The sequence below is a fragment of the Suhomyces tanzawaensis genome, assembly GCF_001661415.1.
Source record: "Suhomyces tanzawaensis NRRL Y-17324 unplaced genomic scaffold CANTAscaffold_4, whole genome shotgun sequence".
Taxonomy (NCBI): Eukaryota; Fungi; Ascomycota; class Pichiomycetes; order Serinales; family Debaryomycetaceae; genus Suhomyces; species Suhomyces tanzawaensis.
In genome coordinates, this window is record NW_017963639.1 from 388,332 (window position 1) to 402,846 (window position 14,515).

The 14,515-nt window shown below is 44.7% G+C and overlaps 5 protein-coding genes across 5 annotated transcripts; 4 read left to right on the forward strand and 1 right to left on the reverse strand.

Annotated features, from left to right (window-relative positions):
• Positions 1 to 1,093: 1,093 nt before the first annotated feature.
• On the forward strand, positions 1,094 to 4,016 carry CANTADRAFT_100578 (uncharacterized protein). The gene is made up of 2 exons (XM_020206144.1): positions 1,094 to 2,043; positions 2,584 to 4,016. The coding sequence occupies exons 1-2, from the start codon at positions 1,137 to 1,139 to the stop codon at positions 3,567 to 3,569; spliced, it is 1,893 nt and encodes a 630-aa protein (XP_020064142.1). The 5' UTR covers positions 1,094 to 1,136; the 3' UTR covers positions 3,570 to 4,016.
• Positions 4,017 to 4,608: 592 nt separating this feature from the next.
• On the forward strand, positions 4,609 to 7,410 carry CANTADRAFT_90131 (uncharacterized protein; the record flags this gene model as incomplete). The annotated part of the gene is made up of 1 exon (XM_020211657.1): positions 4,609 to 7,410. The coding sequence occupies one exon, from the start codon at positions 4,609 to 4,611 to the stop codon at positions 7,408 to 7,410; it is 2,802 nt and encodes a 933-aa protein (XP_020064143.1).
• A 96-nt stretch (positions 7,411 to 7,506) lies between these two features.
• Positions 7,507 to 9,060, forward strand: CANTADRAFT_90132 (uncharacterized protein; the record flags this gene model as incomplete). The annotated part of the gene is made up of 1 exon (XM_020211658.1): positions 7,507 to 9,060. One exon carries the CDS (start codon positions 7,507 to 7,509, stop codon positions 9,058 to 9,060), a length of 1,554 nt encoding a protein of 517 aa, XP_020064144.1.
• Positions 9,061 to 9,256: 196 nt separating this feature from the next.
• On the reverse strand, positions 9,257 to 10,036 carry CANTADRAFT_26101 (uncharacterized protein; the record flags this gene model as incomplete). The annotated part of the gene is made up of 1 exon (XM_020207648.1): positions 9,257 to 10,036. A coding segment is annotated over exon 1 (295 nt), but the record flags the coding sequence as incomplete, so codon positions are not given.
• A 203-nt stretch (positions 10,037 to 10,239) lies between these two features.
• On the forward strand, positions 10,240 to 14,013 carry MYO5 (myosin 5; the record flags this gene model as incomplete). Its single annotated transcript, XM_020209978.1, has 2 exons — positions 10,240 to 13,398; positions 13,495 to 14,013. 2 exons carry the CDS (start codon positions 10,240 to 10,242, stop codon positions 14,011 to 14,013), a joined length of 3,678 nt encoding a protein of 1,225 aa, XP_020064146.1.
• Positions 14,014 to 14,515: the final 502 nt, after the last annotated feature.

Consider the following 14,515-nt stretch of genomic DNA (forward strand, 5'->3'; position numbering starts at 1 on the left):
GGATTCTGGTTGCAAATTTAGCTGCGAAAATAAGATATGCATCTGTATGATCTGAATAGTCTTGGGGATTTCAGAGTTGTCTCAATTAGTTACTTTGGTATAAAAGAGCGTTCACAAAGGAAAATTAAGCTTTACTTGCTGTCCAGCTTCATAAGCTGGGTCGTTGCTTGGGGCTTTTCTCTTGCCCAATGCTAGGGTTTATTTAGTCGGAAAAGGTAAAGTGGAATAAGATGTGATTGCAAATAACCAGAATCTTACTTCTTTTAACCAAGTACGGTGTCTATGATGGTGAAGAAAAGATCACAGTTGGTACTTAGACACATTTGTCGCACGTCTTCCTCGAATTCTCTTCAGGAGGTTTCTGAAACAAAAAATTTGAAACACAATAAAGTGTGTGGCTTGCCATTTGACTCTATTATCTACGGAGAATAAAGGTCCCACAGTTTTTAATACAACAAAAATATAAAAATATTCTTGGGCATTACTGGTTTCAACCTTGGGAAAGAGTTGGAGAATGTCACAGGAGTGAAGTCGTTCATTCAAGTGCTGAATCTTGACCTCCCCCAAAAACGTTGAACACGTGATCTTTTTCGCAGCCAACAACATCCAAGAGGGTCTGAATGAGGTTCGTAGTTTACAAGTTTGACTGCTTGAGAGAGCAGTTTGAGCTTCGATTAACAGTAAAGCCTAACAGAAGTACCCATTTGTATTCGTTGTATTCTATCTTTCTCTTCGCCTGTAGCAAATCAGTAGTTTCTCCATTCGTATTGTCACCTTGCAACTTTTCCTTTTGTACACCAGGTATAAATTTTGTCTCGCCCTCCTAGAGATTTGGATTCTTTTCTTCATACTCTTTTTAGTATAAATTCGAACAAGCTCAAGTAAAAAGTCTACGAAATCAACAAACCGATTACTCAAGCATGTCCCGTTACCATCTTTCCAAGCCAAAGGCAATTGTCCATGGCAACAAGAAAGATGAAGGCCCATTTGTGGCAGTTTTTGAGAACCCATTATTTGTTGAGAAATTAATCCCCGACAAAGTTTGTGAGTTCCCAGATAATCAACCAATCGATGAAGGGATGTATGAATACCCCTTTTACATTGATGGATCAAGAGGAAGATTTAGTCTTACCAGAATGAAGCAAGCTATCAAAAGAAATAGTACAAACACAAAAGCACGCAGTTTGAGAAGATTGAAGGCCATCTTCTCTAGTACTTCAAGGAGATCTCCTGGATACAAGCTGGGTGACTCTTCGCTAATTTCTTCTCAGTTTTCCTATAAAAGTGTTGTCGAATCCAACAATACTTCCGTTGCTCCAGTATGCTGTTCAGGTTCAAATTTCCATTTCTGCAAAAATCCTGAATGTCTTGCAGTTTACTCTACAAATTCAAATCTGGAAAATACCCAGAAAGATGAGACTGCTTCAGTCTGCTCCTGTGACTCAGGTTCAGAAAATGCTGATGAAGCGTCTAAATTTGCATCCATTAGAGCCATAAAGTCAATTCCAGAGAGAGTTGATTCCTCTGCGACTGCCGAAATATGCTCTTATGACTTAGATCCAGAGATCATCCAAGAGGATGAAGCATCCGAATACGCTTCCAATTCAGCTGTGAAGGCAATCACAGAGAAAATTATATCCTCAAATACTGGCGCAATTTGCGCTTCTAGACAAGAGCCGGAGAATGTCGATGAAGCGTTTGAATGCGCTTCCAGTTGGGATATGAAGTCGGTTCGAGAGAGCATTGGTCCTTCCGAGGCTCCTGAATGGACGGTTATACCACTACCAGAGGGTGAAACTGATCTTAAGAGAGAATTGAATGGGTTGCTGAGGCATCTAGAGTATGTTAAGAAGCAATTGTATGATTTATGGCTTTCTAAAAGCTCAAATCATCGTTTCTACGCCCTGTTAGACTCTCAAAGGTTGACTACCGAGCTGGAGATTCAAGCAATCAAATTGAAGTTAACCGCTGCCCATGTTCAGGCTAGCGAAGACAAGCAAATAGTTCTAAATGGACCTGAGTCACCAATTGTGAAGACTCCAGTTGCAACCAAAAAGTTCTCCGAGGATGATCTCAAGACAGAATTGAAAGGGTTGTTAAGGCATCTAGAGTATATTAAGAAGCAATTGTATGATTTGTGGCTTTCGAAAGGCCCAAATCATCCTTTATATGCCCCGTTGAACTCTCAAAAGTTGACCACTGAATTGGAGATACAAGCAATCGAATCAAAGTTGACCGCTGCCCATGTTCAAGCTAGGAAGAACAAGAAAACAGTTCAAAATGGACCTGAGTCACCAATTGTTAAGGATCCAGTTGCAACCAAAAAGTTCTCCGAGGATGATCTCAAGACAGAATTGAAAGGGTTGTTAAGGCATCTAGAGTATATTAAGAAGCAATTGTATGATTTGTGGCTTTCGAAAGGCCCAAATCATCCTTTATATGCCCCGTTGAACTCTCAAAAGTTGACCACTGAATTGGAGATACAAGCAATCGAATCAAAGTTGACCGCTGCCCATGTTCAAGCTAGGAAGAACAAGAAAACAGTTCAAAATGGACCTGAGTCACCAATTGTTAAGGATCCAGTTGCAACCAAAAAGTTCTCCGAGGATGATCTCAAGACAGAATTGAAAGGGTTGTTAAGGCATCTAGAGTATATTAAGAAGCAATTGTATGATTTGTGGCTTTCGAAAGGCCCAAATCATCCTTTATACACCCTGTTGGACTCTCAAAGGTTGACCACCGAGATGGAGATTCAAGCAATCTATTCGAAGTTAACTGCTGCCCATGACAAGGCTAGCAATCTCCATGAAAGGTACCAGAAAACGGCTCAAAATGGACCTGAGTCACCAATAGTGAATCATCCAGCTTTACCTAAAAAACGCTTCGAGAATTGTGAGGCCGATCTCAAGAGAGAATTGAAAGGGTTGTTAAGGTATCTAGAGTATGTTAAGCAACAATTGAATGAGTTGAGGCTTTCTAAAGGTTCAAATCATCCTTTATACACCCTGTTGGACTCTCAAAGGTTGACCACCGAGCTGGAGATACAAGGAATCTATTCGAAGTTAAATGCTGTCCATGACCAGGCTAGCAATCTCCATGAAAGGTACCAGAAAACGGTTCAAAATGGGCCCAAGTCACAAATTGTGAACGATACAGCCGCAATCAAAAAGAGCTTCGACATACGTGAGACTAGTCTCAAGAACGAGTTGAGGATGTTGTTAAACGATCTTCAACATACTGAGAAGCACAATGTCAAGTATAGGGAGGCATGCGGACCAAGTATCGTCTCGGACTTCTGTGGATCGGAGATTGAACTGCGGGAACGTGCAATGAATTCCAAGTTAAACGCTACCCATGATCAGGCTAACAATCTCCACGAAGAGGACCAGGCAACAGCCCAAAACGAAGCCGAGTCACCGAGTGAGAATTGTCTAACTCCACCTGCACCCAAAACAAGCCAGAAGAAGCCTGAACCAGAACTCAACAGAGAATTGAAGGGTATTATGCATCAAAAAGGTATTGGGAAGGGTATTGCGATGAGAATTAAGACCCTTGAAGCTTATTGCTAGACCAAATCGGCCATCAGTATGCAATGTGTTTGTGGTTCCCGATAAAAATAAAGATTCAATGCAGGGAACGGTTAATAGTCACCACTTTATCTACCTTGTGATAATTGCTCTATAATTGCAGAGTTACACTAGGAATTGGGGGATTCCTAACTGTGTAATGCCATATTGCATGACAACGAGCAGTATTATATGGGCAGGTCAATTGGGGGCACACACCTCTCTGGCAAAGAATCTCCAGGAACACAAACACACTGGTGGGCTTGCTAAAATTGATAAGGGTTTGCAGTTGTAAAGGATAATAAAAGGTGATGAACGGTGTTGATTCAGGGTTTTGAAGGTGCTGGTTCAGGTTTGCAAAAGATCTTGGCTAATGCTAAGGTTGGTTTATTTTATTGGTTCAAGGTCGTGAAGTATAGTTGCTATTATAAATGTTATTGTTCCAGATGTAGGTGGATGGAGTCAATCAGTGATTAATCAACTTTCGAGCTACCTGGCTAGCTTTGCTGGTGTTGATGGGAAGTACTCGTCTTAGTCCTCTTGTAATACAACAGCACCATTACCGGAAATGCCACTATGGATCTTGGTCAAAGCCCTTGAGGATGCGAGTGATCCGTCTCTGTCTAGTCTCTTTTCTGACGATTGATTGATAGATTGAACGCTCTCGATTCAACTCTTTTTCTTACTGACCGTTTTGTGATGAAGGAATGTTAAACGCTTTATATTCAACTCTGTCTTCTTGATAGTATGCTGCAATCCTTTGGTAATAAAAGGACGCTGTACAGTTTAGCGACCGCACATAATAAAGCATCTTATATCTACCAAACCTGCAAATTCATGAGACATATTATGGGCAGTCATCAACTCGTGGATAACCATCGACAACGTCTGGTGCTGACGATACACCGAAAGTAGCACTAGAATCTTGCAGCTATCGTACATTCCTAGCTGTTGCCAAAATGATGGCTGCACGACCACAGTCGAATTAGATCTACGATAGGAACCACACCACGGCCACCAAAAGGCAGCTACCGCCTCCACCATGACAGACGTATCGCCATCTACCAAGAAGGTGGACGACTTCTTATCCAGCTTGTCGCAGCTCTCGCAGGACAGATTGAAGGAGGATCAACAACGGCAAAGAGACCTCCAGAGAAACATTGACGAGTTGAGACTGAGGCTGAACAGCTCGTCTCCCGTAAAGCCCTCACATAGTCACGTCTCTTCCTCCGAACGTGGGTCGAACTATTCCACCAGTGTTCCCCTGTTGAAGTTCAATCGAACTTTGAAAAGAGACCCGACTGATCTACCACCTCCATTACCAAGAAGACGGGACGAAGAAGCGGACGAAAATGCGCCTCCCTTGCCCAGAAGAAGGGACGAAGAGTTTGCCCCTCCACTCCCAAGGAGAAGAGACGGCGAAGTAAAAAGAACACCGCCCCCAAAACCCGCAAAGAGCATTCCTAATGACGTTCGCAATTCAGGTTCCAAAATCAACTTCATAGATGATCGCCAATCGCTTGGTTCCCGCCTGGAAGAGACGTTCCAGATAGAATTGATGAACCCTGTGGCGAGACCCCAGCAGAAAGGCTCAAGACCGTCAGAAAAGCAGAGCCATCACCAATCTGAAGAAGCGGATGCTAGGCGTCCAAAGGTCTTCCTGGCTTCAGAACCGGATGAGCCCCAGAAATATAGATCCTTTGCTGATATGGAGAAGCACATCAGGAGCTCGGGTCATGAAAAGGTCGAGTCCTCAATACAGAATGTATTTGCAGTCGATAAGACATCAAATGAGGCAAAGTCTACGGAATATGTATTCGAAAAGGGCCAAGAAGAACAAAAAGCTGTGAAACCAACAGATCAAAGAAAACCTGAAATTAAGAGCAAAAAGCCTACTTGGGTACCTCCATCCACCATGAAAAACCCTCCGTCGTCGGTTTCGCAACCATTGTTGCCCCAAAGAGTTTATTACTCTTCTTCAAGTATCCAGAAGGGAGTACCCAAAAAAAGTGAACCAGAAGAGGAAAAGAAGCAGCCTCCGCCAAAGCCTGGTAAGCCGGGGAAAAGTGATTGGTTAAGCTCACTTTCGACCAATAGTGTTACAACATCCCATACCCAAGATTCCTCCAGCAACTCGGGCATTCAAAAACCAAAATCAGATTGGCTCTCTTCTACTATGACGAACAAGGCTACTACTTCGACAATGCAAAACCACAGCAAGACCCCACCCAGCACGAAACCAAAGTCAGACTGGTTGTCTTCAACTCTTTCAAATTCAAAGTCTACAGTCTCACAGCAAGAAACATCTCCAGTTCCATTTTCTAGGGGTTCTGGAAAAGGAACTGACTGGATGTCGTCTCTTTCAAACTCCAAATCTTCTTTACGACAGTCTCCTTCTCACTCAAACTTTTCACCAGGTTGGTCTACACTGAAAGGTGCAAATTCGGAAATGAGTTCTTCGCCGCTGATCATGGCCGGTAAGAAGCCAACAAGTTGGATAGACAGTGCTCTCAAAAAGAGCGACTCGCACAAGTACATCGAGAACCCGTCAAAGCCTTCGTTCCAGATCGTGAAGAAGGATTCAAAGCCGGAGTTACCACCTCCAGCACAAAACAAACCTGAGCTTTTGAGTCGCTTCGAACAATTGAAGCATCCATCATCCGAAACCAGATCTCCCGAGTTGTCGAGTCCCAAAAAGAAGGTGCTGCACGAAGCTCCAGAATACCTTTCCCAGCTTGAAAATCTCAAGAAGAGTAGGTCAAGCAGTCCTGTCAAGCCAAGACCTGCTGTTGGTGTGGTAAATGAGGATGATGAGTTGCTAAAGAGCACGATGTCCAAGCTTAATTCAGGCAAAAGTGCTCCAGAAAAGCCCGGTAAACCATCGATCGATAGGTATACCAAAAATGAAGAGGAATTACTCAAATCAACGATGTCTAAATTAGGTGTCGGCAAAAAACCTCCACCAAAGCCAGAAAAACCATCGATTGAAAAGTATACCCACGAGGAAAAAGACTTACTTCAGTCGACAATGTCCCGGTTATCATCTAAACAAAAGCCAGACGAGCGTATAAAGCCTCCCACCAAGTACGAGCAACAAGACACTGAATTGTTGAGATCGCAGATGAAGAAATTAGGATCGAAACCTGTGAATTACCATCAGCTTGATAAAGCAGATGAGACGATTGAGGGATTGGTTGCACTCAAGAACCTAAAGCGGAGAGAAGACGACAAGCCAGAAAAGCCTGAGAAACCAGAGAAGCCAGAAAAGCCAGAAAAGCCAACAAAGCCAGCGAATGCAGAGCAATCCAAGCAGTCCAAGCAGCTGGAACAAGATCAGCCAGAAAAACCAGCGTCTAGGGAAGTAGCAGGAGAGCAAGATAACAAGCCATTGAAGGCCAGAGTGCCCGAAAAACCCACGAAATTGGCTAGTCCAGACAAGCAAGCTGGATTAACACAATCAGGCAAGCCTGGTTCATTCCAGGATCAGTTATCGTCGATTCTCCGTGCCACCACGGTTCCCGAAATGAAGCTGGCTGTATTGACTCGGACCAATACAGACCCTACACCTGCGGCCAACGCGAAAACTCCCAGGAAGGATACCAGTGCTTCGGGTGCCCTTACCCACATGAACAAGGGCAGGTCCAAGGGCCCCAAGAGAAGGCTCCCCAAGAGCAAACAGGCAGGAACCACTACTAAAAGTGCGGCTGCGGACGAGGCAATTCCAGATTACAAGAACAGCAACGCCCAAAAAAAGACGCCACCCGCCATCAACAAGCTCAGCAAGCCCAAGGCGATTCCCGAGCTCAAGCCCACACGCCAGTTCAGCGGTGAGTTATTCATCTGAGCTCCCCCAGATCTGCGTCCTGCATACAGCCCGCTCATCGCAGGTTGATTTTTCAGACGAGCCCATGTATAGACAATATATACCACGAACCACATCATGGCCACCGTAGTACCGCCACCATCCAAGAAGCAAAAGAGGGAGGCCCAGAAGGTGCGGGAGTTGGAGCTTGTCCCTGCGGATTTGCCCAATGTGCTCATCAAATTCCAGGCCTCTGACACCGGGGAGTCCGTGGGAGGGTCGATGAGGGTGCCAGGAGGAATCAGTGAAAAGCAGCTCGAGGAGTTGTTGAACCAGCTCAACGGCGAGAACGACGACCCTGTTCCATACACATTTGCGTTGTTGGACACCAGCGAAGGTGCCGACGGCAAGTTGGTCGACATCAAGGACAACTTGTGGGCGTCGGTGTTGAAACCAGGTATCAAGACCACTGAAGACTTCATGACGTTGGTGTACACGCCGCGTGCCGTGTTCAAGGTGCGTCCTGTGACGAGGTCCAGCGTGGCAATTGCCGGGCACGGCTCCACCATCTTGTGCTGTCTGTTTGCCCCCAACGACTCCGGCAGAATGTGTTCGGGAGCAGGCGACTCCACCGCCAGAATCTGGGACTGCGACACCCAGACCCCAATGCACACGTTGGCAGGACACACCAACTGGGTGTTGTGTGTGGCCTACTCACCCTGTGGCACCATGATCGCCACGGGGTCCATGGACAACACCGTGCGGTTGTGGGATGCTCTGCTGGGCAAGCCTTTGGGATCCCCATTGGTGGGACACACCAAGTGGGTGTCTTCGTTGACCTGGGAGCCCTTGCACTTGGTAGCTGTGGGTGAGCGTCCCAGAGTGGCCTCGGGCTCCAAGGACGGCACTGTCAAGGTGTGGGACACCACCAGCAGAGTGTGCACGCTCTCGATGAGCGGCCATACCAACTCGGTTTCATGTGTCAGATGGTCAGGCTCCAATCTTGTGTATAGTGCCTCCCACGACAAGACCATCAAGGCGTGGGATATCAGTGCACGCGGCAAATGTATCCAGACGTTGAAGAGCCATGCCCATTGGGTCAACCATTTGACAATCTCCACCGACTACGTGTTGCGTCGTGGAGGCTTCGACCACTCCAGCACCCGTTCATCGGCCAAAAAGCTTTCTCCCGAGGAGTTGAGGGCCAAGGCACTCCAGAACTACGAAAAGGTGGCTCGTGTCAACGGAGTGGTGAGCGAGAGACTCGTCACTGCCAGTGACGACTTTACTATGTACTTGTGGGAACCCTTGAAGTCATCCAAGCCAGTTTGCCGTATGACAGGCCACCAGAAGTTGGTCAACCACGTATCTTTCTCTCCCGACGGCCGCTACGTGGTGCTGAGCTCGTTCGATAACTCCATCAAGGTGTGGGACGGGTTGAGAGGCACGTTTATCGGCACCCTCAGGGGCCATGTGGCTCCAGTCTACCAGACTGCGTGGTCTGCTGACAGCAGACTCTTGGTCAGTTGCTCGAAAGACACCACCTTGAAGGTGTGGGACATCAGAACCAGGAAGTTGAACGTGGACTTACCAGGCCACGCCGATGAGGTGTATGCTGTGGACTGGAGTTTAGACGGTAAGCGCGTGGCCAGTGGTGGTAAGGACAAGATGATCCGACTCTGGGCCCACTAGCTGCTGTAGGCATGGGACGTTATGTATGCATTGTATATTAATAGAGGTTGACCAATAACACGATTTTTCTTATCAAGGAATAAATAAGGACAGAAGGAGCAGTAGGCAATAATTCCCGCAGGTATGTATACCAACTCACTTAGCTTTATCACAGGGATAAAAAACGAGAAAACGAACAGTAGGCAATGAGTATCACCACTGATAGTCTCTGAGGATCCTTTAAATATATATCTGATTCGATATCTACTTTTTCATCTCAGCAGATATATAAGAATAGAAGGTTCACAAACAGTAGGTTCAACCCAATCGTTTCTATTATCTATTGCAGAAGGATAATTAACCGATAAAAAGATATCAACTATTTTAGGGTGTTTAAAAGACCTAGAGGTTAAGAAATTCACCAATTGCATGGAAATGGTCCGTCTGGGGAACAGAAATCTCCAGGTAGAATAATTCCTCTTGATTCTGATTTTCAGTGTGAACAATAGCCTTTGCATCTGACCATTTCTCATGTCATTAAATTTTAATAAGTCCCATCGAAAGCATTCCATTGATGATTTTAATTTCTTCGACCAAGTGGACTTTTCTGTAAAGAATTAATCTAACAACCATAGGATGAAAATTTATAAAAAGTTATTGCTTCTAATTTAGTTCAAGAATTAACGGATACTCTACAAGAATTAAACAATAGGTTGCTTGTATAGACGGGATCGAAGATAACATATAACTGGATAAAAGTAGATATACGGGTCACGTGCTACCCCGGATCAGGGCAATCCTGAAGTAACCCAGAGCGTTCCAGATAAATATAAGTAGAATGTTAAAAGCCGTGAACAGCCTTGTAGGAGTAAGATATAGAAGTGAAGTATTAATAATAGTAGTGACAGCGTAGGAAAGTCGAGAGGCAACCTTCCTCAGTCTGAAATTTAATTATTTGCATTATGGTAGGAAGAGCCTGTTGTTCCTTTCCACTAGTGTATAATCTGCTCGTTTAATTCCTCCTCGACAGCTCTCTACGTTACCTTCGTTCTTCTATCTCGTGCCTGCCTTCTCTCTCCGGAAACACCGCCACCTCGAGCAAATCTACACGTGACTTCATGACCATGCGGCCAGTCCGAAAAATACAAAAGGGGATAGACACCGACTCCACCCAATCAATCAAAACCCGTCCAATTCGTCATGGCTATCGTTAAGCGTGGTGGGCGTACCAAGGCCAAGCAACAGGCACCCCCCACAAAGAGTGGCGGGATCCAAAAGGCTGAATTCGATGTGCTCAAAAAGAAAGAAGTTGGTGTCTCCGATTTGACTCTCTTGTCTAAGATCTCCGACGAAGCCATCAACGAGAACTTGCACAAAAGATTCATGAACAACACCATCTATACATACATTGGACATGTGTTGATCTCGGTGAATCCGTTCCAAGACTTGGGTATTTACACCCCAGAACACCTCAACAAGTATAAGGGCAGAAACCGGTTGGAAGTTCCACCCCATGTGTTCGCCATCGCTGAATCGATGTACTATAACCTCAAGTCCTATGGCGACAACCAGTGTGTGATCATCTCGGGTGAATCTGGGGCTGGTAAGACCGAGGCTGCCAAGCAGATCATGCAATACATTGCCAACGTCTCTGTCGACTCAGGAAACGATGACATCTCCAAAATTAAGGACATGGTCCTTGCCACCAATCCCCTTTTAGAATCCTTCGGATGTGCCAAGACTTTGAGAAACAACAACTCGTCGAGACACGGAAAATACCTTGAGATTGAGTTTGACGAGTCTTCGTACCAGCCTATCGCTGCCCACATCACCAATTACTTGTTGGAAAAGCAGAGAGTTGTATCCCAGATTACCAATGAGCGTAATTTCCATATCTTCTACCAGTTCACAAAGCATTGTCCTCCCAAATACCAACAAGCTTACGGTATTCAAGGACCCGAAACATATATCTACACCTCGGCTGCAAAATGTATAAATGTGGATGGTGTGGATGACAACAAGGACTTCCAGGACACTTTATCTGCCATGAATGTCATTGGTTTGAGTCCCGAGGAGCAGGATAACATTTTCAGAATGTTGGCTGCGATCTTGTGGATTGGTAATATTTCATTCGGGGAAGATGAGTCTGGAAATGCCCAAATCAGAGATGAAAGCGTCACCAATTTTGTGGCATACTTATTGGATGTCAATGACCAAGTGTTAATCAAAGCCATGACCGAAAGAGTTATGCAAACATCACACGGTATGAGGAGAGGTTCAACATATCATGTTCCTCTTAACAACGTCCAAGCAACTTCGGTTCGTGATGCATTAGCCAAGGGTATCTACAACAACTTGTTCGAATGGATTGTGGAGAGAGTGAATATTTCTCTCAAGGGTAAACAAGTTGCCAGTAAGTCTATTGGTATTTTGGATATTTATGGTTTCGAAATCTTCGAGCATAACTCTTTCGAACAGATTTGTATTAATTATGTCAACGAAAAGTTACAGCAGATTTTCATTCAATTGACTCTTAAAGCAGAACAAGATGAGTATGTTCAAGAACAAATCAAATGGACTCCAATCGATTATTTCAACAACAAGGTCGTCTGTGACTTGATTGAAGCAGTGAGGCCACAACCAGGTCTCTTTGCAGCCTTAAATGACTCGATTAAGACTGCTCACGCGGACTCGGATGCTGCTGACCAGGTTTTTGCACAAAGATTAAACATGGTCGGTGCAAACAACAAGTACTTCGAAGACCGTAGGGGTAAATTCATTATCAAGCATTATGCTGGAGATGTGGTTTATGAGGTTGAAGGTATGACTGATAAAAACAAAGATGCAATGTTAAAGGATTTATTAGAGTTGTTGAGCACGTCCTCAAACAGTTTCGTGCATACTTTATTCCCTGCTGAATTACTTTCTGCAATGGAAGATTCAAAGAAGAGACCAGAAACCTCGTCGGACAAAATTAAAAGATCGGCTAATCTTCTTGTTGACACATTGTCTAAATGTCAACCATCGTACATTAGAACCATTAAGCCAAATCAAACTAAAAGGCCAAAGGAATATGACAATAATCAAGTTTTGCATCAAGTTAAGTACTTGGGTTTGAAAGAAAACGTTCGTATTAGAAGAGCAGGTTTTGCTTATAGAACAACTTTCGATAAATTTGTGCAGAGATTCTTCTTATTATCTCCCGCAACTGGTTATGCTGGTAACTACATCTGGAATGGAGATGATTTGTCTGCAGTCAGAGAAATTTTGAGAGCCTGTTATATTCCAGATAGTGAATATCAATTAGGAACAACGAAAGTTTTCATAAAGAATCCAGAAACCTTGTTTGCCTTGGAAGATATGAGAGATAAGTATTGGTACAATATGGCAGCTAGAATTCAAAGGGCTTGGAGAAGATATGTGAAGAGAAAGGAAGATGCTGCCAAGGTTATCCAACAAGCATGGAGAATGAAGCACCATGGAAACCAATTTGAGCAATTACGTGATGAAGGTAACAGAATGCTCCAAGGAAGAAAAGAGCGTAGAAGAATGTCCATGCTAGGCTCTAGAGCTTTCATGGGTGACTACCTCGGAAGCAATGACTCTTCTGGTTATGGTAGGTTTATTGCCAACCAAGTGGGCATCAACGAACATATTGTGTTTTCTGGTAAAGGTGACATCTTGTTATCTAAATTTGGTAGATCTTCTAAGAGGTTACCACGAATCTTTATCTTATCCAAGCACACTATTTACATCATTGCTGAGGTATTGGTTGAAAAGAGATTGCAATTACAAGCAGAATTCAAAATACCAGTAAACTCGTTGAACTATGTTGCTTTGTCAACCTTGCAAGATGGTTGGATTGGTATTTCATTGCACAGTCCAACTCCAACTACTCCTGATGTATTTGTGAACTTGGATTTTAAGACCGAGTTTATCACACACTTGAAGAAGTTGAATCCTGGATTGACAATTAACATCGGACCTACCATTGACTACCAAAAGAAGGCTGGAAAGTTCCATAATGTTAAGTTTGCTATTGGCAATGGCCCAGAGGTTCCAAAGTACGGTGATTTCTACAAATCTGGTAAGGTTACAGTTAATCAAGGTTTGCCGGCCAACAGCCAAAATCCTAAAAGGCCAAGAGGCAAGCCTGGACAAGTGGATTACAGCAAGTACTATAATAGAGGAGCAAATCTTAGAGCTCATGCTTCATCCTACCAACTGCAACCTTCGCATCAGTCAAACAATGGTTATCAACACATTCAACCTGTGCAACCAGCCGTTCCAGCTCAGCAAACCAGAAAAGTGCCACCACCTGCTCCTGTTGCTACCCAGCCAGCCGCTCATGCGATTCCAGTGGCCCAAACGGGCCAGGCCGCTCAGGCCGCTCAGGCTGCTGTGCGTAGAGTTCCGCAAGCTCCACAGGCTCCACAAACTGTTCAAGCAGCTCAGAAGCCTGCTGCTCCTAGCAGACCACTTAAGAAGACTGCTCCAGCTCCTCCAGCTAAGAAGGTGGCCCCACCACCCCCTCCTCCAGCCTTATCAAAGCCTAAGTTCCCAACCTATAAGGCGATGTACGACTATGACGGGTCGGTGGCCGGCTCTATTCCACTTGTCAAGGACCAGACTTACTACGTGACCAGTGTGAATGGAAAGTGGGGTTTGGTGAAGCTCTTGGATGAGTCGAGAGAGGGTTGGTCTCCAATCGACTACTTGCAAGAGATCAGTCCGCCAGCCAACGTTGGTGGTGCCTCAAAGCCTGCGCCTCCACCAGCACCTGCTCAACCATCGAATCCAGTGGCCAATGGCAATGGTGGTGCCAATTTGAGCAACGGTTTAGCTGATGCTTTAAAGGCTAAAAAGAGCGGAGAACATGCAATGGCTGGTTCATTGGCTGATGCTTTGAAGAGAAGACAAGGTGCAACTAGAGACGATAGTGACGAGGAGCCCGAAGATGACGATGACTGGTGATTTAAATGTATAAAATAAAGATAAATAGACCATGCACTGAACGAGCTGTAGGAGTTTTTTCTGTCAACTCAGCCTGCAATTAGGTAGTCTAAGCTATGGCTCTTATGATCCCCGAGCACTTTAAGCTTACTTCATGCTGTAGCCATGAGAGTAATTATCACCAAATATTGACATCCAGCTACTTATAATACATATAAACGGGATGTTTCATCCGTCCCTATAAAGATGCCTTATAGTTCTGTGCGTTTGTTGTGCCTTCACAGGCCTATGTAGTGTAAAACACTAAATTAGTAATTAATTCCGATTGGTCTTAATGTGCTCTCGCCGTGCTTAGACTTTCCAGATCACGGAGTGCAATACGGCTTAGAAACAGTCACAGCGCCTCAAATTGTCTGTCCAGATCAAAAAGATTTAGACTATTGAAAAAGCCCTTCATACATCGAGGCGGACGACAGCAGCACTTTGCGCTACAAAACAGTCAATTCCAGTCACAGAACCAGTC